Below are 24,704 nucleotides of genomic sequence, written 5' to 3' on the forward strand. Positions count from 1 at the left end.
AATTACATCTATAATTTTATTATGAGAATGAACTTAAAATCTAATTTCTTATAATCTAATCAAATAATTATACGTCCGTAGTTTTCCAATCAAAATTACCACAAGACACAAGACCCATAAATGCATTATTTGAAAGTTGTATGATTTAATACTTTTCAAACTCGATGGGTAGGGTGACAGGTGTCATCTCCATAAAATTAAAACCTAAAAACGCCAAATCTCGCAAAATTGTATTGAAATGACACCGGTCAGCGTACCCGTCGAGTTTGAAAACACCTATAATCGAATGTTTGACGCGAAATTTCCCGAAATTGGTCGTGTGTAGATATTAATGCGTGTTCCGCCTGAACCAGAAGCGCGCCCTGTAATCGTCGCTGCACGTCAGGAACGCCGGCGCCGTGCCCGAGTGCACGATGTGTCTGTGACAGAAATTAAATTTTTGAGGGTATTTTTATAAGGAAATACTTAATTTCACCACACCAACTGGTAAAGGTTCTCTTGATTGTTCAATAAGTTTTTGGCAAAAATTTCATTTTTGGTACAAGCTTTTATCGCTGACTGTACTTTTCTTACGACAGACAACTAATACTCATCGAGACAATTCTAAAAACCCCTAATACAATTAGGTTGCGTTGTTTCATCACAGGGTTCCTATAGCCACCTCCTGTCTCCATCATCAGATCAGCTCGATGGTATCATAATATTGCATTGTCATCTGATTTATACATGCATGCAAAATTTCAGCTCAATCGGAAACCGGGAAGTGGATCAAATTTAACTTGCCAGATTTGATTACAGACAACGGTCAGGTGAAACTAAAAAACCGGGCAAGTGCGAGTCGGACTCGCGCACGAAGGGTTCCGCACAACAATGCAAAAAAAAAAGCAAAAAAGCGGTCACCCATCCAAGTACTGACCCCGCCCGACGTTGCTTAACTTTGGTCAAAAATCACGTTTGTTGTATGGGAGCCCCATTTAAATCTTTATTTTATTCTGTTTTTAGTATTTGTTGTTATAGCGGCAACAGAAATACATAATCTGTGAAAATTTCAACTGTCTAGCTATCACGGTTCGTGAGATACAGCCTGGTGACAGACGGACGGACGGACGGACGGACGGACGGACAGCGAAGTCTTAGTAATAGGGTCCCGTTTTACCCTTTGGGTACGCAACCCTAATAAAAGCTTGTAAAAACATAAGAAAGTTGCATTTTATCCACGCGTGGGGCAAAGTAATCAAATGCAAATTTTGAGTTGTTTCCATATTTGGGCTGGTAAAATTGACTTTCAAATGATTTTGAATGAAAAATATTAAATAAAATTCATTTCGAATGGACTTAGTTTGATTTTGTATTTTACAGTAGTAGTATTTTCCTTGTGTAGGTGTGGTGAATTTTTTGTGTTTCACTCAGGGGCAAAATTTATTTAACCCTCGTACCTTGAAACCCTTGCAACGCTGAAGATCCCACTTTGTTCCACTCCTTTCTTCTGTTCAATCTTAAGCGTTGAAATAATTAAAAATTAAATATTTATTATTTTTCTGAAATTCTACTATGTTACTGATGCAGTACACTAAGTTTACCACTGCATTGAGTCTCAATTGCGTTACACTTGTGTTACCTCTGCGTTGCAATTGATATTTTGCCGCATTAAGCGGGCCACTCACACACCTGCCGCAGGGGCAATATTGGAATTGGACCCTTAATTGCCTCCTTCATTGTGATGTGCGTAGAGAAGCAGGGGCAGTTTTTAGATTGGGCCTGCAGCAGGGCAGCAGGGGCGCAAGACCTTCCTAGCTCCCTAGATTGTATCTACCGCCTTCTAGGTTGTTACATGTGTAGTACGATTGGGGCAATTCCAGTCAGTTCATTGGCGACTACCGAACCAAACGGAGGTCACTTGTCACAATGAATAAAGAACGTGAAATTTGGACACGGATAATAGATGTATATAAAGGCCGGCCCCACATGTGGGATAAAGAGGAGCCATTCTCGTCGACGTGCGTTCAGCGGGACTATCACTTACACACTGAGTGGCAGGCTAGTGTGTAGAAAACAGCCTAAAATTGCTCCGACCGCCGTGCGACCGGCATTGCCCCTGCGGCAGGTGTGTGAGTGGCCCGCTTTACACCGCTATGTTACCAATGTGTTACGTTACGTGATAGGAGCGTTATGTCCCAGCGACATGAGTTGAGCTCAAGACGCGCTTCTCGAGTGCCAAGTACAAGATGTAGTAGCCTCATCAGGAAAGATTACGTCTTCATTTTGATTTAATATGACCTTATAGTCACTTTAAATTCCATTGTGTGACTAAGTTTACCACTGAGTTACAACTGAGTCTCCATTGCGTTACGCCTGTTACCTGTGCGTTGCACTTGATATTCTGCCGCATTACACCTGTGTTACGTTACCTGACAGCTCCGTTATGTCCCAGCGACATAAGTTGAGCTCTAGACGCGCTTCTCGAGTGCCAAGTACATAAAGATATAGTAGCCTCATCGGGGAAGATTACGTAGTCTTCACTTTGATTTAATATGACCTTATAGTCACTTTAAATTCCATTGTGTTACTAAGTTTACCACCGAGTTACAACTGAGTCTCCATTGCATTACGCCTGTTACCTGTGCGTTGCACTTGATATTCTGCCGCATTACACCTGTGTTACCGCTATGTTACCATTGTGTTACGTTACCTGACAGCCCCATTATGTCCCAGGGACATGAGTTGAGCTCTAGACGCGCTTCTCGAGTGCCAAGTACATAGAGATGTAGTAGCCTCATCGGGGAAGATTACGTAGTCTTCACTTGATTTAATATGATCTTATAGTCACTTTAAGTTTACCACTGAGTTACATTTGAGTCTCCATTGCGTTACGCCTGTTACCTCTGCGTTGCACTTGATATTCTGCCGCATTACACTTGTGTTACCGCTATGTTACCATTGCGTTACGTTACCTGATGGCTCCGTTATGTCCCAGCGACATGAGTTCAGCTCTAGACGCGCTTCTCGAGTGCCAAGTACATAGAGATGTAGTAGCCTCATCGGGGAAGATTACGTAGTCTTCAGTTTGATTTAATATGACCTTATAGTCACTTTAAATTCCATTGTGTTACTAAGTTTACCACTGAGTTACATCTGAGTCTCCTGTGTTACCTCTGTGTTGCACTTGATATTCTGCCGCATTACACCTGTGTTACCGCTATGTTACCATTGTGTTACGTTACCTGACAGCCCCGTTATGTCCCAGGGACATGAGTTGAGCTCTAGACGCGCTTCTCGAATGCCAAGTACATAAAGATGTAGTAGCCTCATCGGGGAAGATTACGTAGTCTTCAGTTTGATTTAATATGACCTTATAGTCACTTTAAATTCCATTGTGTTACTAAGTTTACCACTGAGTTACATCTGAGTCTCCTGTGTTACCTCTGTGTTGCACTTGATATTCTGCCGCATTACACCTGTGTTACCGCTATGTTACCATTGTGTTACGTTACCTGACAGCCCCGTTATGTCCCAGGGACATGAGTTGAGCTCTAGACGCGCTTCTCGAATGCCAAGTACATAAAGATGTAGTAGCCTCATCGGGGAAGATTACGTAGTCTTCAGTTTGATTTAATATGACCTTATAGTCACTTTAAATTCCATTGTGTTACTAAGTTTACCACTGCGTTACATCTGAGTCTTCATTGCGTTACGCCTGTTACATCTGCGTTGCACTTGATATTCTGCCGCATTACACCTGTGTTACCGCTATGTTACCATTGTGTTACGTTACCTGACAGCCCCGTTATGTCCCAGGGACATGAGTTGAGCTCTAGACGCGCTTCTCGAATGCCAAGTACATAAAGATGTAGTAGCCTCATCGGGGAAGATTACGTAGTCTTCAGTTTGATTTAATATGACCTTATAGTCACTTTAAATTCCATTGTGTTACTAAGTTTACCACTGAGTTACATCTGAGTCTCCTGTGTTACCTCTGTGTTGCACTTGATATTCTGCCGCATTACACCTGTGTTACCGCTATGTTACCATTGTGTTACGTTACCTGACGGCCCCATTATGTCCCAGGGACATAAGTTGAGATTTAGACGCGCTTCTCGAGTGCCAAGTACATAAAGATGTAGTAGCCTCATCGGGGAATATCACGTAGTCTTCAGTGTAATTTATTATGACCTTATAGTCACTTTAAATTCCATTGTGTTACTAAGTTTACCACCGAGTTACAACTGAGTCTCCATTGCGTTACGCCTGTTACCTCTGCGTTGCACTTGATATTCTGCCGCATTACACTTGTGTTACCGCTATGTTACCATTGTGTTACGTTACCTGACAGCTCCATTATGTCCCAGGGACATAAGTTGAGCTCTAGACGCGCTTCTCGAATGCCAAGTACATAAAGATGTAGTAGCCTCATCGGGGAATATCACGTAGTCCTCAGTATGGTTGAATATAGCTTGCGCGTGGTGTTCTTGCTTGCCTGAAAACGACATCTAACGTAAATTTTTTTACATAATTTTTGTATTTAAAAAACAGAAATATTTCTATTTTATCGAACCATTTTTTTAAGTTTTCTAAATGGCGGACCAGAATTTGTGTTTCGTAAGGTCTACGGCGGGCGTAGCATGGTTCCATTTTTATCGCCTGTCACTATGCCCGTCACTTTCGCACATACTTGTTAGAACGTGACAGGCATGGTGACAAGCGATAAAAATGCGACCGTGCTACCGCCGCAGCTCACAGAGTCCCTAGTTTATTACTTACCGGTAGTTCCGGCCCCGGTGTACTGAATAAGACATCTGCTGCTCGATAGCTCCCATAGTTTTATAGAAGAGTCCAGGCCAGAAGTCAGGAGATACTGTAACATAAATAAACAACTTTAAAGGATACTTGAATTTTAAGGTTTAGGTGAGTAGGATGTTGGCTCGTATCAATGAGTTTTTCGGAACTTATGTACGGAATATCATTTGATATTTACCACTAGCTTTTCGGTGAAGGAAAACATCGTGAGGAAACTTGCTTACGTCCGCGGAGAAATTCAAAGGTGTATACGAAGTCCCGCATTGGACCAGCGTGGGGACTATAGCCTAAAACCTCTCGTGCTTGAAAGGAGGCCTGTGCCCAGCATTGGGACGTATATATAGGCTAAATTATTTTATATTATTTTTAAGGTTTCTATAACAGTATTATAACTTTTACAAGCTTTTTACTAACTTGCAATGTATCTATGTAACTAAATATATAACACATATCATTGAAAGAACAAGGATCAAATGGCGTTCTAAAGTTTTAATCGTGCGTCGACAAATGGCTGTAAATGTACTGACTACAAAATTTAATTTGAGAACACGCCTCTATTCTCTTTGCGTTCTATCTCGGCGGTGGCGCCATCTCTTGACTCGTGTGCTGATGATACCTTGCTGTTCCTCGTGAAGACTACGGAGCACACTTCAGAGCCGTCGTGTGCGTTGACGAACGTGTTGAAACAGCGGTTGGAGACGGTGTCCCATAGTTTGACGCTGCCGCTTGATGTGGCGCCATCTCTCGACAGGTTCGTGTACTACACCATATTAGTCATCGGCACACCGAAGGTGGCGCCATCTCTTGACTCGTGTACTGATAATACCTTGCTGTTCCTGGTGAAGACTACGGAGCACACTTCAGAGCCGTCGTGCGCGTTGACGAACGTGTTGAAACAGCGGTTGGAGACGGTATCCCAGAGCTTGACGCTGCCGTTTGATGTGGCGCCATCTCTCGACAGATTCGTGTACTACACCATATTAGTCATCGGCACACCGGAGGTGGCGCCATTTCTTGACTCGTGTACTGATAATACCTTGCTGTTCCTGGTGAAGACTACGGAGCACACTTCAGAGCCGTCGTGCGCGTTGACGAACGTGTTGAAACAGCGGTTGGAGACGGTGTCCCAGAGTTTGACGCTGCCGCTTGATGTGGCGCCATCTCTCGACAGATTCGTGTACTACACCACATTAGTCATCGGCACACCGTAGGTGGCGCCATCTCTTGACTCGTGTACTGATAATACCTTGCTGTTCCTGGTGAAGACTACGGAGCACACTTCAGAGCCGTCGTGCGCGTTGACGAACGTGTTGAAACAGCGGTTGGAGACGGTGTCCCAGAGTTTGACGCTGCCGTCCGCGCTGCCGCTTGCGAAGTATTTACCATTTGGTGAAAACCTGGACAAAATATAAAACATTTAACCTTTTGGACGCCAATGACCGATATATCCGCACCGCAGCAGGGGTCCTCCTGAGTTCGGCCAAACTCGGATCCACTCGGCTCAGCATTGCACCGAGCTATTATTAGGGTTGACGCAACTTGACGTCCCTTTGCGTGCACGACCACAGATAAGATAATGGCTTGAATTTTGACAATCCTAAATAGCCGAAAGGGATAATGCCATATATTAGAAAAGGACAGCACGATTCGACCTTGAATCGCTGTCAAACTTCGGTTTTGTAGGAAGTTTCCTTTCTGTACGGCAGTACTACTTTATTGTGCCCCCAGGTCCAACGCCAAAGACGGATTAATCGGTTACAGACCACAGAGCAACATAGACCTACGTGCATATGCATAAAGTTCAATTTCAGTTTTGACACTATGGTGACACGGCGTCCGAGTGACAGCTTTTGTGTTTGACACGGCGTCGAAAAGGTTAAGAAGACCGGTCTGGCCTAGTGGGTAGTGACCCTGCCTGCGAAGCCGATGGTCCCGGGTTCGAATCCATCGGGCATTTATTTGTGTGATGAACACAAATATTTGTTCCTGAGTCATGGTTGTTATCTATCTATAAGTACCTATAAGTATCTATTTAAGTATGTATATCGTCGCCTCTTTGCTTAGTTTGGGGCTAGGTTGATTAATGTAAAATGTCCGCTAATATTTTTTTCACTATTATTATAAAACTTACTTGATAGTATTGACTTGTTTGGTATGATGGTGGCTCGGTACGGGGCACACGAAGCACTGGCTGGTTGTGACGTCATACAGACGTATCACGGGATGGGTGGTGGACGGTATGACGTCATCTTAAACATTGACTATCAACGCGATCGGGCCAAAAACGTCTAAAATGGCGAACTTTTTCAATCTTTTTGAAGTGAAAACTTCTTTAGCGGCGCTGTGCACTTTTTGTGATGGGGAAAAAATGTTAAACTCGCGACAGCGCAAGACGTAAGACGCTTCGTAAGACGGACACGTGACCTGATCGAAAAACTGTTACAGTGTCATTGAGTTTTCACTTCTGCCGGCACTCCCGGAGTGCAACCCGTTGTTTTTTTTTTCTGCCATGGGTGTTTTCTTTGTATATAAGTATGTATTTTATCTATATAAGTATGTATATCGTCGCCTAGCAGTCATAGTACAAGCTTTGCTTAGTTTGGGACTAGGTTGATCTATGTAATATGTCCGCTATTTTTTTTCACTATTATTATAAAACTTACTTGATAGTATTGACTTGTTTGGTATGATGGTGGCTTGGTACGGGGCACACGAAGCACTGGCTGGTTGTGACGTCATACAGACGTATCACGGGATGGGTGGTGGACGCTATAATGTGGTCACCCAGGGGATGGAAGGCCACGCATAGCACTTGCTCGGCGTCCTAAAAAAGAAAAACCGGTCAAGCGCGTGTCGGACTCGCGCACGAGGGGTTCCGTACCATTGCGCCAAAACGACAAAAAAATCACGTTAGTTGTATGGGAGCCCCACTTAAATATTTATTATATTTTGTTATAGCGGCAACAGAAATACATCTGTGAAAATTTCAACTGCCTATCACGGTTCATGAGATACAGCCTGGTGACAGACAGACGGACAGTAGTCTTAGTAATAGGGTCCCGTTTTTACCCTTTGGGATCATCTGTGAACGTTTCAACTGTGTAGCTATCACGGTTCATGAGAGCCTGGTGACAGACAGACGGACAGCGGAGTCTTAGTAATAGGGTGCCGTTTTTACCCTTTGTGTACGGAACCCTAAAAAAGTCAGCAATGATAAAGAATTCGTCGTACCGTGATATAGTATTTGTTGTTATAGCGGCAACAGAAAAACACATTTGTGAAAATTTTAACTGCCTAGCTATCACGGTTCATGAGATACAGCCTGGTGACAGACAGACGGACAGTAGTCCTAGTAATAGGGTCCCATTTTTACCCTTTGTCATAGAGAAATAACAAAAGTGCTCACTCCATACATCACTTTAGTACCAAAAAGACTATTAATTTCAGTGTCTACATCTAGCTACTAAAACTGATGTATGGAGTGAGCAATCTATGTATTTTTTTTCTCTATGCCTTTGTGTACGGAACCCTAAAAAAATCAGCAAAGATAAAGAATTCGTCGTACCGTAATACTCTTGTAAGCTTTCTTGGCGCTCGCCTTCGTGATGTCAAACAGTTTAATGCAGCAATCGCGAGACGCCGACACTAAGATTTGTTCGCGGGGATGGAAGTCCAGAGCGGTTATCTCGTCCGTGTGATCGTACCTGTAAATAGTAAACATTAGTGAAGTTCCACGGGACACGGTACCTTACGAAATAGAGAACGTGCATGAATTATAGAGGGCAGCACAGAAGCCCCCTATTATTTGGCGCGAAGTGTAAATGTCAAGTTTGAATGAACAATCTAGCCCACAAGATGGCAGAACCTCCAATGCACAAGAAAACGTACGTGAACTGTAGACGGCAGCACATAAATGTACAGTTTATGTTTCCGATTCAGGCCACAAGGTGGCAGGCCACAAGGTGGCGGCACACACACACACACACACACCACACACGCACACGCACACGGCCCCTTAGAAGTAAGTTAAAACCGACTTGCATTTATTTCGGGTAGAAAAGGTACTTACAGAGTCCTGATAACAGGATGCCCCTGCTGCTCTCGGCCCGGGTCCACTTCTTCGGGCGCCGATTTGGCCAGCATACGCTCCACGTCCAAGATCTAACATTAAAACAGATACACATAATTCATGATAATATTCATAAAACATTACCCTTTAACCGCCAGAGTCTGATATATAAGACATTACATATCCAGCTAATTTCGCCACAGTCTGATAAATAAGACAAAGATCTGATTTGGTTTTTACAACACATCTATAACTCCCGTAACTATGCCAACCTTACTCTGCGTCGTACAAAATTACTGTCGGTGGCGACACGAGCACGCTCGATCAAAAATTGCTGGCTGTTAAAAGGTAGCATCTATTAAAAATTATACAGGGTTGCCAAAAAAACAACTACATTCCCGTTGCCAGGGAGGTTTTGGGATTATACTGAGCAACTTTTACTATGGGGCCAACCCCGAAATCTCGGTCCATTTTCTACGGGAGAGTTTTTTTTTTTTTGCTGTCCCGCCCATGATGCTGGTTATCAGTGTCACTGTGCGAGCTAGACAGTAATATAATTATGCGCATGCAATAGAGATAGCAACAGGCGGCTCAATGTACGAAAATGTATGTGAAAAATCTTAACAGCGCGATGTAGCGGTACGCTCGCAACGATCAGCGCCATTTAGCGACCAATTCGCACACTAACCTTGATACTAGCGTCCACGCTGCCTGTAGACCAATCCTGAGGAGCTTACTTATACAAAAGCGGAAAAATCTTAACAGCGCGATGAAGCGTTACGGTCGCAACGATCAGCGCCATCTAGCGACCGATTCGCTAACTACTACGCTCACTAACCTTGATACTAGCGTCCACGCTGCCCGTGGCCACTAGCTGGCCGCAGGCGCTGAACGCGCCGGCGCGGCACGCCATCTTGTGTGACGTCACGTAGGCCGTCTCGTAGGTCGCTGGTTCGGGGGCGAGGGATGACGCGTCCATTTCGTACTCCAAGTCTGATGGACAAATCGACCTCTTTGTAAATGACTTAAGGGCATTTTCTTTTTTTCGTAAAGAAAAAAAGTGCGTCCGAAGAAAAATTACAGTTTTGTAACGCATTTTCACATAATTATATTTTGTATGGACCGTTACAAGACTGACACCCAAATATTGTATGAAAAACTGCGGACACTTTATTTCTTTGTTCTTACACCCAAATATTGTATGAAAAAATGCGGACACTTTATTTCTTTGTCTCATTCAATAGTACTCGTGATTCTGAATCTGAATACCCTACAAGTGTATTGTTTTTCGAAAAAACAACAACCTACCTACCTACCTATTTTTTCTGAAAACCATGAACCATGGTAACATTCCATTTCTAACCGCAGCTGCACTACCGGTACTGAACGCGTCGCTGTCATTGTCAATTTCCATAGTAAAATGAACAGTAATACAGCTGTCGTTGGAAATGGACTGTCACCTTAAACTTAAAAAACAATATTTCCCGGCCGCTGTCAGATGCACAAAAGTACAATTAAAGCATAACAAAAGCGTTTTAGACATATTCTTATTGAATGGCACTGTCATCAGCCCGACATCTGTTCGCCGCGGGCACACTACACCTGCCAGTTTTGCCGTCGTGGTTGCCGCTCCCGTATTTGCTTATACAGTCATGAAAAACGTTGTCGCCCTGCCTGACACTGTTTGTAGAGTCTGCAATAGACTGAAAGGCCTATGATGATATCATTTTTCATTTGTATCATTTCTAAACATTTCTATTTTTTTAGTATTATATTTTAAAGATGTAAAATGCTTTATTTAGGGCACAAATAACTAAAATGTAAAAAATAATTATGACGTCATCTACAACATTTACGATTCTCGTTGTATGGGGGTTGGGGGCTATTCATAAATTACGTCATTTCAAATCACATTAGTCTGGACATCGGATGACGGTAGCATGAAGTAGGAGGAAATGGGGTCATTTGAAGCATGATTTTTGGATGATTACAGGGGGGGGGTCGAAAATCGTCAAAAATCGATGACGTAATTTATGGACAGCCCCTTGGCAGTCTTCTCCATAGTAAATTTATGGCGAACTTGATCTTAGAAATCGGACATAACATTTAAAACTTCTTACCAAAGCCCGTAGTTCCAAGAAGATGCTCTGCTCCGCTGGAGGCTGCCAGACGATCCTTGCGATCCGGCTCATGCTGGAGACCCACCATCATCACATTCAGCAACCTGGAACAAGGAATATATTATAAATTGGAAGAAGTTGATATCTCAAGGTATTTTATTGAAGAAATTTGAACTTAAAATAAAACTGCATAAGGTTCAAATTTCTTCCATTTTTTCCTGAGAGTTATCAACTTCTTCCCGCCGTATATGGACATATGCTCTCATTTTTGCAAGTGACATACCTTGATATGTACCAATGAGGTCTACTATAAATCTCAATAAGGCTTAAATTTTTATTATAATAATTTCGAGTACAAACCTGTCACTCGGAGGGCACGGGTCCGCATGCACGGCCGCTGCCAAGGTAGCGGCTATGGGCTGGAAGCCATCATAGTACAGCTGGCTGAAACAATGAGTAGATATTATTGCTTATCATCTTTAAGAATTTCTTTTAATTTTTATGTATATTTATTTAGGGTACATCGCCAATTATTAGCCAGTTTTCAATTACTGGCCACCTATACTAAAATGAATTCTGTGTATAGGTGAATAGAACTCATTTTTGTAAGAGGCGGCCAGTTATTGAACGAGTGGGTTGTGGATAAATTTCAGTTACTGGCCATTTTCCTTATACTGAAAATGAGTTTTATTTATCTGTAAATAGAATTCATTTTTGGAATAGGTGGCCAGTAATTGAAAACTGGCTAATAATTGGATTTTCGTACCTTATATACTAAAATGAACTTTGTTCACCTATAAATAGAAATCAAATTAAGTGGCCAGTAATTGGGGGGTGGCTAGTAATTGGCGATGTACCCTATTTATTTAATCTTTACTGCACAAAAGAAAAATCTTATAGTACAATTATTATTATTATTTGTATCTCCTTTCTGAATTTCACGGGCCTATAAATCCCGGTCTTTTGATAGGCTTGCGTGGGGATACAGATCCAACACGTAGAGGCCCTTTGGAGAGCTTTAATGTCATGTAGAACGCCTGCTGGAACCCGTTCACAGGCGCAACAATAGACACCCATGAACCGGTCGCAGCAGGCATTGGGACTATTGTAGAAAAAGTGAACAGTGTTCCGGTCTATAGATTGAAGTTTGGGTGGACAATGAAACTGGTCTATTGCAAAGAGGTCCGGGCACCTGCCATAACAATGTTAACACCGTCATCGAGGCAGGTGGTGACTCGCCGCTGACTAGATGGGCCCCTGAAACTGCCGTCGTAAAGACGACCAGGAGCAACATCGGTGTGAGCGGCTCAGGGGTGTCGAGAGGTGTGCGCCGCTTTCTACCCAGTGGCTGTTACCAGCCACTGTGCCAACTCGCGTCTTATGCATCTTTCACTTCCACCCCTGGAGCATATAGCTCTAGCGACTCCTCTCTGGACGGCCAATGAAGGCAAGCCAGAGCTGAGAGTCCTGCGGGTCCCCTTGGGGTCCACTCCGACCGACGAAGACACGCCGGAGACGGAGACCCTGGCCGACTCTCGGGAGCACTCGGGTCCGTGGGGTCGTTACTCCCCAACAGCTCGCCACAAGCTGCCCTGCGGGCTATTATTATTATTATTAAAGCCTTTCTTATACGAACTGTTAACATTTCATTTAACAATTATAATTTTATGTATGTATATTTCTATATGCATGTTCGTAAGGTCTTTTTGACCTAGGCCTCTTCCGAATCGCCTTTTTCTAATATATTTAAGTATTTGTCCAACATTTTCTTCCATTCTTGTCTATCTATTGCCATTTCTTTCCAGTCTTTTCCTATTGTTTCTATTAGGTCTTTTTCCAAATTGGTAAAAGAAAAAAGGGCAAACCAAAAACAAGATGGGAAAAAGACCTAATATAGTACAATAGGCGGACTTAATGCCATAAGGCATTCTCTACCAGTCAACCTTAAGGCTAAGCAGAGAGATTGTGAGAGGTGCTACAATTACAACAGCAAAACCAATCAATAAATTACGAATAACATATTAATTACCTATACAAATATACTATACACATTTACTGCGCCTGAGAACTAAGTTATTAAGACAATAAATTAAATGTAAGTAAGTTTTGAAGGAGGTAAGTGGCTGTGGCAGAAAAGGTACTTTGAAGTCCCATAGATGTGATAGTGCCCAAGCAATTTCATATAAAATGTATGCCAATAACCCCCAAGGATATATCAAAGTTTACGGACTTGAGGGGTAAGCTAAGCCTCTTTATTGGTAGATAAAGTGGACATTGTCCTCAGGTTAATTTTCAGACTATAATGTAAACTATAGGTAGTTAGGTACCCTACCTACATTATGTCAATCATGTTACATTGAAAAGCTGTAAGTTGAAAAGCTGTAAGCTTTTGTATGCAAGAAATTGATAGATTCATATGATCAAATCGTTAAATTCCATTTATTTTGTCTTATTTTCATGGATAAGTGTACAAATTCGGCTATATATGAAGAAAATATGTGGCAAATAGAATTCTAACCTCAATGATTTTTCACGGAGAAAAAAACATTATGGAATAACAGTAAACGGCATTTATCTATTGAAAGCAAAATTGCTCACCTCAATTAGGCTAGTTTAAGCAAGAACACCCTCGAATTTATGTATTAAGGACAGGAAACGAATAAGTTTAATAGCCGAGTAATTCGTACAAACAAAATACTATTTACCTGATGATCATGCGATAGAGCAACTCCCTGTTCTTAACAACGTTTCTGGTATCAATGTCTTGTCCATTATTTTCCTTCATTTTGTCTCGAAAGCTAGAAAATAATTGCAAAATAGCAGATTTTACACCGGTGGTAGAGGTTAGATTTATGTTTGACAACAACGTAAAAAAATAAACTCACTTGTCTATGGATAGATTTATGGGTCTATGGTTTTCCGGTGCCGCTTGCTTGTGCGATTATTACTATCGATTGATGTAAACTCGAAAACTACTCGAGCTGATTTAATGTAATGACAAACGAGAAACTCATACTAGATTTATGCCGGTAAGCCGGAAAATTGAAATCAATACTTGCAGACATGCGCTGTAAGATATTCGGGATATACTTACCTTTGATAACTTACTTTGTATTACTTTGTATTACGTTAAGTTTTTTCTACTTGTGTTTTTAGTATGATATTTTAACAATATTATATATTATATACTAGATTTATCGAATAGAACTGGACCCTTAAACTAAAATCAATAATGCAATTTTGATATATAACCGGTTAAACAAGTATGTCAATAGAAAAAGGCGCGAAATTCAAATTTTCTATGGGACTATAACACTTCGCGCCTACATTTTATAAAAAAATTGCCGCTCTTTTCTTCTGACGAAAATGGCTTAACAGAGTATATATTAATGATCCGATACATCCGATGATCGGTTGATCAACCGGTCAATATCCACATTTCAGCTTCCATAAACGAAATTTATACTGAAATGTGATATTACAAATTACAATTATTACAACTTGTTGTATTTTTACTTCAACAGGTATTGCTGACAGGATGCCGGTGCGTCGAACTGGATTGTTGGGACGGCGACGACGGCAGTCCAGTTATTTATCACGGGCATACATTTACGACAAAAATCCCGTTTCGAAGAGTCGTCGAAACAATCGAAAGGTAAGGCTGCGAAAATTTAAAAAATAACGCGTTAATAACGATCGTTATTTTTTAACTCCCGTTCTTAAGTTCACGCCTGGCTGAATTTGTCTATGGTTTTGTACTTTTTTCTGGCGGGAAAGAAAATTCTGTCAATCTGTGCATCAACCAGCCCATCGACACCCCATACTTTGATAAATTAAGAACGTACTTGTTACCAACATTGAGGCATAGAAATAATCTTATCGAATTAAAATGACTGCTGTTGCATTTTGGTGGCACATACCATACTTGCTTTTAACATAGACGTATTATACTTACTTTTCTTTAGGTGGGTATGATTGGTAGTAAAACGTCAAACGTCATTTGAATTGTCGTGAACGTGGAAATACGTGGTTATTTTTTATTGTAATTGGTAAAATTACTTTAGCTGTTATTTAAATGGGGGCCAAATCTTTAAGGAAATGTGAAGTTTGTAGTGGGTGTGTAAGAAGACTAACTACTGACGCATTTTTGGTCAAATTTCCACTTGATCCGAACAGGTCGGTAAACTGAGGTTTGTATGCAATATTTTCATTTTTTACTTTGAGTCGTTAACAGTTACTAATTTAATTAGTTTTAGTCGTGTACAATCCATGATTAAAACGAAAATATTTTGTGAATAAAGTATTTTTAAGTAAAAAACTAAGTAACCTATGACACGAATAGTGTACGACCAATTTATCGATAATCTCTTTATTTCAGATGTCGAATATGGGCAAAGCTGAGGAAAAGGAAATGAGGATTTGGCGTATTTATTTGCCTATTCAAAAACTGAATGGAAACAAGTTCATTTGTGGAAATCATCAAATCGCGCGAATTCAGCTTATTGTAATATGCCTACTTGAATAATAAACTATGTTATTTTTATCATGTAAAATAAAATTGTTTATATATATAATGTTCTTTTATTTTATTAATCCACGTGATTCTCAAAATGTACTGTTACAGTAGTACAGTAGGTAAATACAGCAGCACGTATCGCACATTTATCGATATCGATAAACAGTAGGTACTGGAAGTGTCGAGCCCTAGCGTTGTTTTTTTTTGTGTTGGTAGTATTGTGTGTGATTTTTTTTTTAACAATTATGGCCTGGATGCGAGATCTTTAAGCCTGTATTTGGTGTGTTGGGATATGTACGTTCATAATTCGGTTCGAGGACTGTTCGAGAGTGCCGACTCTTAAAACGTAGTGATTATATGCTCTTTGGCATCAACATCAACAATGTTTGCTTCAAATTCAATTTTAATGTTTTGCAGGAGTGCATTCGTTGCTTCGCCGTACCCTTTGATATTGAGCATAGAAAACCACTGCAGTTTGCCACAACAACAAGTCATGGCTAGTACATTTGAGGTCAGTATAACATTTTTATGAATATACTCTAAAACCGCCATCTTTTATCGTCGAAAATAAACTTTATAAAAGTTAAATTAGGTATACTCTGTATCTTTAGGTACTTAAATAAAAGTAAACAAATAATTTGTACATTTTCGGGTAGTTATAACATTTATTGTTTAACCAACCAAATACAAAACGACCTGGATCTGTCACTCAACGACCTGAGTTTAACCTACATTATTTGATCATGTAATGTTTTCATCTACCCTCAAACTGGCTTAAGAAGCCATATGAGGGTAGACTTTGTTTACTCTTTTTTAAATACCTAAATACAGACTATAGGACATTTTACTCAGAAACTTCGTTTTCAATTCGCTTCCTTTATCTAACGAGTAAACTACACGGAACTAATCATTTATATGCTCAATTGCTCAGCAGTGCGTGTTCGAAAGATCAAAGCTACTCTCTATTAGGGCGCTGGGGTTCCGTGCACACAAGTTTACTCACATGTGACTAATTATGATCTTGCACATGCGTTCGCAAAGGCTTCGCGATATTAGTATTATGTTTATTAAGTAGTAGGTACCTATAGGTCCGTGTATAAGGGGAAGTTAAACGTGGGGGAGAGGGGAGGGGGTAAGTGGAATATTGTACGAGAGTCAATTATATTCACGACAGCCGTAGGCTCTATGCTCTGGTACAGCAGCAAATTTAAAAAAAAGTTAGCGCGAACTTTTTTATTCCTATAGAATATTTCAAATTCCGCCTTTTTCTACTGACAAGGTCGGGTGTGTTTGAGTATACAGAGCGGCTACCGCGAAAACCGACATTCGCAAATTGCGGGGATCTTTCTCTTTTACTCCAACGAAGGCGTAATTAGAGTGACAGAGAAAAATCCCCGCAATTTGCGAACTTCGATTTTGGCGGTTATAGCCCAGAATTGCCCATACTGTATTGGCCGTATTCATCCAGGCAGTGTTCGGAGACAAGTTGGTGACATCGTTCCTTTTTGAAGTGGATTACACGGACGAGCCGAGATTGCCTAGTCCGGAGCAGTTGAAATACAAGGTAAATGTTTACTCTATTGTCAGGTAACTAACTACACCACAGAATAAAAATAATAGTACTATAGTTCGTTTTTTTTGCATTAGAAATAGGGTAAACAATCTTGATGTGTCTTTTAATTGAAAAACACATTTTAAAAATAAGTTACGGCAAATATGTAACAATAATGAATCTAATACGATCATTGATATTCTTCTGCTTTCATAAGTACCGTAAAACGGGGTCAACAGAAATCGCGGGGTGAATAGAGAAATTTTGAACTTTTTCTTTCAAGTTGTTATATTTAAAAACGTACATCTCTAAAATCAGATTTTTTGGAATACGTATATAGTAGACTATTTATTCTCTACATTGATATCAAAAGAAGTTAATCAAACTGCCTAAAAGTTTTTTTTGATTTTTTTGACTCTAAAGGAAGGCCTCGCCGAGGTAAGAAATGAAGCCTGTCTGAACTTTGTTCTAGCGGTAAATGTAGTAACATTAACGTAGTTAAAATTAGCTAACCTGGTAATATAGTATCTGTAGTACCTAAATAATAAATAATATCACCAATTTTCTCTATAATGAAGCATTTTTTTGCAAAAAACTATCAGCAAGCAATTTTACGTGAAAAAGGGGTCAGTGGACACGCATATGGGGTGAATAGTTACGTCATATGGGGTGAATAGTTACGTCATAGGGGGTGATTAGATACCACAAAGGGGTGAAAAAACACGCCTTGGGGGTTAAAAGACACGAAAAAATATTTTTGTATCAAATAACTGTTTAACAGATATATATACTATTTCCCAATAGAGTACCAACATAATAATGACCAAATTCTTGCCTATGACAACTAAAACTTCATATTTCTATTCACCCCTTTCGTGTGTCTATCGACCCCGTTTTAAGAATATGGGAAAACAGGCAGTTTTCTTTGATTTTCTCTGAATTGGGTGGGTCAAAATTGATTTCACAAATGCAAAATTGAAGAACTAACCAAGACTCATAAAATGATGTCTAAATGTTTACTTTTATCATTTGGATTATTGGTGAAAATCGTCCCTGTAGTTCAAAATCGTGTCTTTTCACCCCGTTTTACGGAAATAGTTTTTGATTTTTAAAAGCGTTTTTCAATTAAAAGACATGTCAAGCACGCTTACTTTCTTGCAAGTTCTTTCTAATGCTAAAAAAAAACGAACTATAGGTACAGAAGACTCACTCTCTAACAAAACGCGTCTGTCACGATCAGCACAGATATGGCCGCTAGGTGGCGATAGGGCCACGCGCGGCTTATGGCAAACCCCAAAATTGGGGTCGAACGGATGTATTTTTAGCTGCCTTTAGCAAAGCGACGAAATCGCGGAGTGAGCTCACACACTGATTTTTAAAACACATTGAATTTATTGAATGTCCATATTCATATTCCTTTATTCATAAAACTACAAATTTTACATAAAATACTGGATTCACAGACACATCGTTCCCATGGTATAATAATATACTCCGCCTGGTAAAGCATCAGAAGATTAATAGAGAAACGTAGACAGCAGTTATTTTTAGACACAATTTCTATTTACAACTTTCTATTTCATTGTGACGTCACATGCTAGTGTTTCATATAAATTCCAGCAAAATCGTTTTGCAGTTCGAAAAAAGAAACTGATTTGACTAGTAGTCAAATAGTTCAAATATCCTAGGTATTGTAACGTATTTTACAATGTTAAATTTTTACAGGTGCTAATAAAAAATAAGAAGCTGCTCCCAATGGAGGCGAGTCCCACTGTTGGGCTCACGGGGGCCAGCTCCGCGCAAGGGTACGGAGGGGTCTTAACTACCGCCTTCAGCAGGTAAGTAACATAGGTACACAAAATCGGTATCGTCTTGGGTCGTCCCATTCGTTTGTCGTCAAGTTCTTAAATTAGTCCTATTCTGCTTTCGTCACTCATTCTACATTGAAAGCCACCGACGATTGTGACGAATGTAGAATGGGTGACTAAAGCAGAATATGACTAATTTAAGAACTTGACGAAAAACGAATGGGACGACCCAAGACGATACCACAAAACCGAGTAGAACAGACTGCTAACTCTAGTATAAACTCATTGCGCAGTAAAAAAAATAGTAGTAGGTATATTTTTAGGGTTCCGTACCCAAAGTGTAAAAACGGGACCCTATTACTAAGACTCTGTCTATCTGTCTGTCCGTCTGTCTGTCACCAGGCTGTATCTCATGAACCGTAATAGCTAGGTAGTTGAAATTTGCACAGATGATATATTTCTGTTGCCGCTATAAGAACAAAATACCTACTAAAAACAGAATATGTGGGGCTCCCATACAACAAACATGTTTTTTTTGCCGTTTTTTGCGTAATGATGCGCGGGGACCCTTCGTGCGCGAGTCCGACTCGCACTTGACCGGTTTTTTAGGGTTCCGTACCTCAAAAGGAAAAAACGGAACCCTTATAGGATCACTCGTGCGTCTGTCTGTCTGTCCGTCTGTCACAGCCTATTTTCTCGGAAACTACTGGACCAATTAAGTTGAAATTTGGTACACATATGTAAATTAGTAACCCAAAGATGGACATGTTTTTTTTATAATTTTAAAATACATAGGTTCGAAGTTATTTAAGAAAATAGCCAAAAAATGACACCCCCCCGTTATCTCCGAAACTACTGCGTCTAAAATTTTGAAAAAATACACAAAATAGTTCTTTACCTATAGATGACAGGAAAACCTATTAGAAATGTGCAGTCAAGCGTTAGTCGGAATTCCGTACGGAACCCTAGAAACGCGAGTCCGACTCGCACTTGACCGGTTTTTTTTGACAAAAATCTTTTCTCAGGTCCAATGGCATTCGTCATACCAGCACATCGCTCCCTGAACAAGGAGTGCGGAACAGCTCACTGTCCCAGCAATCCGGAAGCAGCCTGGCGGAATATTTCTCGGACGAGGATTATGATGATGATGAGGAGTTGGATGGTTAGTTTCTTTTAGGCTATTCCACCCTGTATTAATACAGGGGGCCGATTTTAAAATTGCGATCGTTCGATTTCGCCACTCGAAAATCGGTGGAAAACGGCGAAATGCTAATTATTGAAATACGAGCGATACAAATTTGGAATCAATTGGTTTCACCACTCGTTTTCAATTCTACGAGTATTAGTAGAATTTAAATGCCTAGTAGTGGAGATATTATTGAACGAAATACACGAAATCGAGCGGTCGAATTTCAAAAATCGGCCATCTGGATGGAATAATCTTATCTTATCTTAACCTCTAAAAGTCCCAGGGATTTTTATGTCCAGACAATCACGGTATTACTTGCAACATTGCCCAATATTTGTCCCCAAATGACCTGACTGTATTTTCGTACAGTCACGGACTTTCATTGTTGAGCCTAAATGGCTCAGTTCCCCCCACCACTCATGCCTGATACAGTAGATTCATGTTCCAAACCTTTTGCTGCGAATGATTTTGTAGCAGCTATTTTTTTTTCTAGACAAAGAGCTTCACAAAATCCTCAACTCCATGGAGGAGAAATGCGGGCGTGCGTCTCTATCGCTATACAGAAGTCTCCGACCAGACACGAAGCAGAGCAGCGCTGCCAGAAAACGGAGCAACCAGATAGCCAAAGAACTCAGTGACATGGTCACTTATGTTCAGGTAAGTTAAAGAATATTAAAATCAACTAAGATTATCTCAAGAGACTATGCAGAAAACGGAGCAACCAGATAGCCAAAGAACTCAGTGATATGGTCACTTATGTTCAGGTAAGTTGGAAAGAATTTTTAAACCCACTAAGATTATCTCAAGAGACTATGCAGAAAACGGAGCAACCAGATAGCCAAAGAACTCAGTGACATGGTCACTTACGTTCAGGTAAGTTGGAAAGAATTTTAAAACCAACGATGATTATGTCAAGAGAATATGAGTCACAAGTGTCACAACTCAAGTATCAAATACCAGCCCCTTTATAGAGATTAGCTTGGCATTTTTACAAGCTTTTATTTAGTTTCACCTGACCGTTGTCTGTCTGTGTGTAATCAAATCTTGCAAGTTAAATTTGATCCACTTCCCGGTTTGAGCTGAAATTTTGCATACATACGTAAGTCGGGTGACAATGCAATATTATGGTCATCGAGCTGATCTGATGATGGAGACCGGAGGTGGCCATATGTGATAAAACAACGAAACCTAATTGTGTTTGGGGTTTTTAGATTTGTCTCGATGAGCATTAGTTGCATGTGGAAAGAAAAGTATACAGTCAGCGATAAAAGCTTGTACCAAAAATGTAATTTTTGCCAAAAACTTATTGCATATTACCTTAGAAATCTGAGGTCTTGGCAACTTCCCAAGAATTAACACAGGTAAGAGGTTTTTTCCAAAGCGACTACTATTTGAACCTTGGACCCAAAACTAGGCCCCACTGGGATAAATATCTTTATCAAAGTAGGAGTAGGAAAGGGTCTTCATACATAATTGTTTTTATTTTTCAGGCAATAAAATTTCGAGGCCTCAACCCCCTGTCACCGCGCAGTTCTGTCAAGCAGACCAGCAAAGACAGCGCCCCCTGCAGCAGCTTCGAGTCCTCAGAGAGCAGCGACAGCACTGGGACGGTATGTATATGTCACCGTAAAGCCAGTCATGATAATTGACAGAACAAAGCAGCTAGAGCACAGTGGGACACTCGAGCTTCAATATTTTGACATATTTGTATACCTGGGCTCTACCATATGTAATGATGGGTCGTGCGAAGCGGATGTACGAAAACGGATTGGTATGGCAAAAAGCGCAATGACTGGCTGCCGGATTCGAACTTTAAGATACGTCAATTAATAGATCTGCAAACGATATGGATTAGATATGGCAGTGTCAAAAGTGACGTATTTGTTTGAAAAAACGTCACATTTGACACTGACATATCTAATCCATATCGTTTCCAGATCTATTAATTGACGTATCTTAAAGTTAGAATGGGGCCGTCGGCTTAAACAGGATTTGGTTAGACCGAGCAATCTCCAAAAAACTAAGATTGGCCTGGTGAAGACTTTTGGTGTTCTCGATCTTCACTTACGGCGCGGAAACTTGGACCCTCAAAAAGGCCGACAGAGCTCGCATTGATGCGCTTGAGATGTGGTGCTGGAGGCGAATGCTTCCAGTGCCATGGACAGCCCACCGCACAAAGGACAGGACTCCAACAAACATGAACTCGAAAATTTGGCTGGTTTTTTGTTAAATTTATTGTTAAAATTATTAATATTTACAGCAGTTGGCAGTAACAAGAGCAAGGTGCCTCAACGCACCGGCCTTACACCATCCCTGCTACCGCTGCAGCTCAGTCAACGAAGCTATAGGCAAGAAGATCTGTCGGAAACACCCGCTCGCTCTAGTCGCACATACGGAGACGCAGCTCGTCCGGACTTATCCCGCCGGGTAAGTCATCATCATCATTATCTCAGCCGAAAGACATTGACTGCTGGACATATGCCTCCCCCAGGGACTTCCACGACCGGTCTTGCGTTGCTCTCATCCATGGCTCCCTACGACCCTTTCCTATGTAGAACATAGAGAGGCAATAGAGAGTATGGTTAGGGAGGCGAATAGGGGAATTTTCGGCAATACTCGAGCGTGGCAGTTTAAGATATGAGAGATACCTTAGACCTAATAGAACAACCTTGTAAAGTATTTAGCTCTATATGTAGTGACGCGCGCCTAGGATAGACGATCAGATTAGTAAAAAAAAATGGATAGTCTGAAATACTCGAGCGCGTCAGATTAAGATATTGGGGGTTGATTTTAGTGTTTAAAGACTAAATTTAACTAATCTGACGATAAGTCCTTGACGCCGCCGAGTTATAGGGTCGCGAACTTGTAAAAAAAAAACGTTAATCCGGCATTCTCGAGCGCGATTTTTTTATTTTTTATCTTGAAGAATATAATCTAAAACTTACTAAAAATACAAAATCTGCCGGTTTCCGCATGACCGGAAGTGTGGAGGAGCCATTTCGTCTTCCTAAGAACGCGTTGCGGCATATAAGTCGCGAACGATACATTTTACAACAAAAAAAGTTTAAATAAACAAAAAAGGTAATTTTATTTTACACAAAAAATGTCTCTTTACATTTTTGTCCAAAGTTAAAACTTTTTGACTTGAAGCATCATAAAAACTCAAACTCCCGGTTTTTTGAGTATATCTCGAAAACTGAGGGTGTTAAAAAAATTGATATGAAATAACGATGATTAAATTATGTGACTTTTATTATATATCTCAAAAATTTTTTTTTTCTAAAGCTTCTCGACAATTTTCGTGGACTCGGAAAAAGTTACGCGTATCTGTATACAAAAGTATTATTAACATGTACAGTTTCATGTATGTCTATTATTCAATAGCCTGTTGATCCTCAAATTGTTTTTTGGACGTACCGTAAGCAAAACGAAGTGAAGAATTGAAGCAAAAAAGAGGAATTTGCCATAAACATGTAATACAGACTGAGCGCTTCGCGGAAATATGCCGTCCTACCAGTATTTTTCCTTTATTTCGCAACATTGCTGGTGGGGAAAGAAGCGGTAGAAGGGAATTAATTTTCGGTACACCCTAATATATATATATATATATATTAGGGTGTACCGAAAATTAATTCCCAATTAATATATATATATATATATATATATATATATATATATATATATATATATATTAATTGGGAATTAATTTTTTTATATATATATGTTTATGGTCCCCTAACGTAGACCTATGTGCCCTCAGTATGACGCCGATTGAAGAGAGAGAAAAGACCCGACGGTATATTTCTCGAATGTACAATTATAATCCAATTTTTATATCATTTCATTTTTTTATACAATAAATAATACACTTCGTACTACATTTCATCTACATTTACGTTGGTTGTATCTATCGCTTTATTGTCATTCTTAAATTCCCCGTTTTATCAAGGAGAAAGAAAGGAAAAAAAGAAACCAAAAAATCTTTTTCGGTCAGATTAAGAGAACCCACCAACATTTTTGTCAGATTAAAAAAATATGCTTTCAGGATACCGAGATAAACCTCCCCTATGAAAATCTGACGCGCTCGAGTACTTCAAAAAAACTTCTTTTTTTTGCATTTTCAAAAATTCATCGTAACTTATCGTCACGCCGAAATCGTCAGTTTTTTTAAAGGAAGCTTCCTTGGGGCCTACTTAACACCCCTTCCGAAAATCTGACGCGCTCGAGTAAATTTTTCTTTTTTGCATTTTTGACTACTTTATATGCCTACCCCCACCACGCAAACTGGCAGATTAGTATACCGTTGTTATCAGAGGCACTCGGGGCATACGTAGTATGAATATCTGACGCGCTCGAGAATGCCCAAGTAACTGTTTTTTTAACATTTTTGAAAAACCGTACACGCCAAACCCACCGCTAAAATGGTTTTTGCCATACGAGCTTTTCTTTTCGAAATTATTTTATCTTTCGATTTTGATAGGTCTCGACGGCGCCGTTGAATTACGCCATTTAGCTACCTCGCCTCCCTAACTAGTACTCTTTCCAGGCGGGTGTTATGCCTGTGGACCGAAGTCCACTGAGAGTTGGTCGGATATTCACAGACTATTAGTCACGGACAGTAGTCGGTTGGTCGGAGAGTTGGTCGGGAGTAGGTGT

At 40.4% G+C, this 24,704-nt stretch overlaps 2 protein-coding genes across 2 annotated transcripts in view; one reads left to right on the top strand and one right to left on the bottom strand.

Moving 5' to 3' along the window:
* LOC134676298 (1-phosphatidylinositol 4,5-bisphosphate phosphodiesterase epsilon-1-like) overlaps window positions 1-24,704 on the top strand; it is a 108,124-nt gene that overhangs the window by 41,035 nt on the left and 42,385 nt on the right. Inside the window, exons 19-26 of the mRNA XM_063534673.1 lie at window positions 14,508-14,638; window positions 15,917-16,010; window positions 16,968-17,063; window positions 18,777-18,889; window positions 19,885-20,021; window positions 20,542-20,705; window positions 21,539-21,658; window positions 22,309-22,475. Of these exons, the coding sequence (XP_063390743.1) occupies window positions 14,508-14,638; window positions 15,917-16,010; window positions 16,968-17,063; window positions 18,777-18,889; window positions 19,885-20,021; window positions 20,542-20,705; window positions 21,539-21,658; window positions 22,309-22,475 (1,022 nt within the window). The remainder of the gene's footprint in view (window positions 1-14,507; window positions 14,639-15,916; window positions 16,011-16,967; window positions 17,064-18,776; window positions 18,890-19,884; window positions 20,022-20,541; window positions 20,706-21,538; window positions 21,659-22,308; window positions 22,476-24,704) is intronic.
* LOC134676317 (cleavage stimulation factor subunit 1) lies at window positions 88-13,971 on the bottom strand. The gene is made up of 11 exons (XM_063534693.1): window positions 13,689-13,971; window positions 11,344-11,427; window positions 10,984-11,087; window positions 9,702-9,856; window positions 8,864-8,955; window positions 8,360-8,498; window positions 7,458-7,618; window positions 6,041-6,191; window positions 4,759-4,852; window positions 4,324-4,474; window positions 88-419 (listed from the first exon to the last, which is right to left on the bottom strand). Exons 1-11 carry the CDS (start codon window positions 13,766-13,768, stop codon window positions 329-331), a joined length of 1,302 nt encoding a protein of 433 aa, XP_063390763.1. The 5' UTR covers window positions 13,769-13,971; the 3' UTR covers window positions 88-328.

This window comes from Cydia fagiglandana, chromosome 24, assembly GCF_963556715.1.
Source record: "Cydia fagiglandana chromosome 24, ilCydFagi1.1, whole genome shotgun sequence".
Taxonomy (NCBI): Eukaryota; Metazoa; Arthropoda; class Insecta; order Lepidoptera; family Tortricidae; genus Cydia; species Cydia fagiglandana.

Excerpts from the sequence above, each read along its gene's own strand:
- LOC134676317 (XM_063534693.1), bottom strand. The coding sequence starts at position 13,768 with ATGAAGGAAAATAATGGACAAGACATTGATACCAGAAACGTTGTTAAG. Across the intron at positions 11,088-11,343 it reads CCGTGCCCTCCGAGTGACAG|GTTGCTGAATGTGATGATGG; the intron begins GTTTGTACTCGA and ends TCCTTGTTCCAG. Across the intron at positions 6,192-7,457 it reads AAACAAGTCAATACTATCAA|GTTTTCACCAAATGGTAAAT; the intron begins GTAAGTTTTATA and ends TATTTTGTCCAG.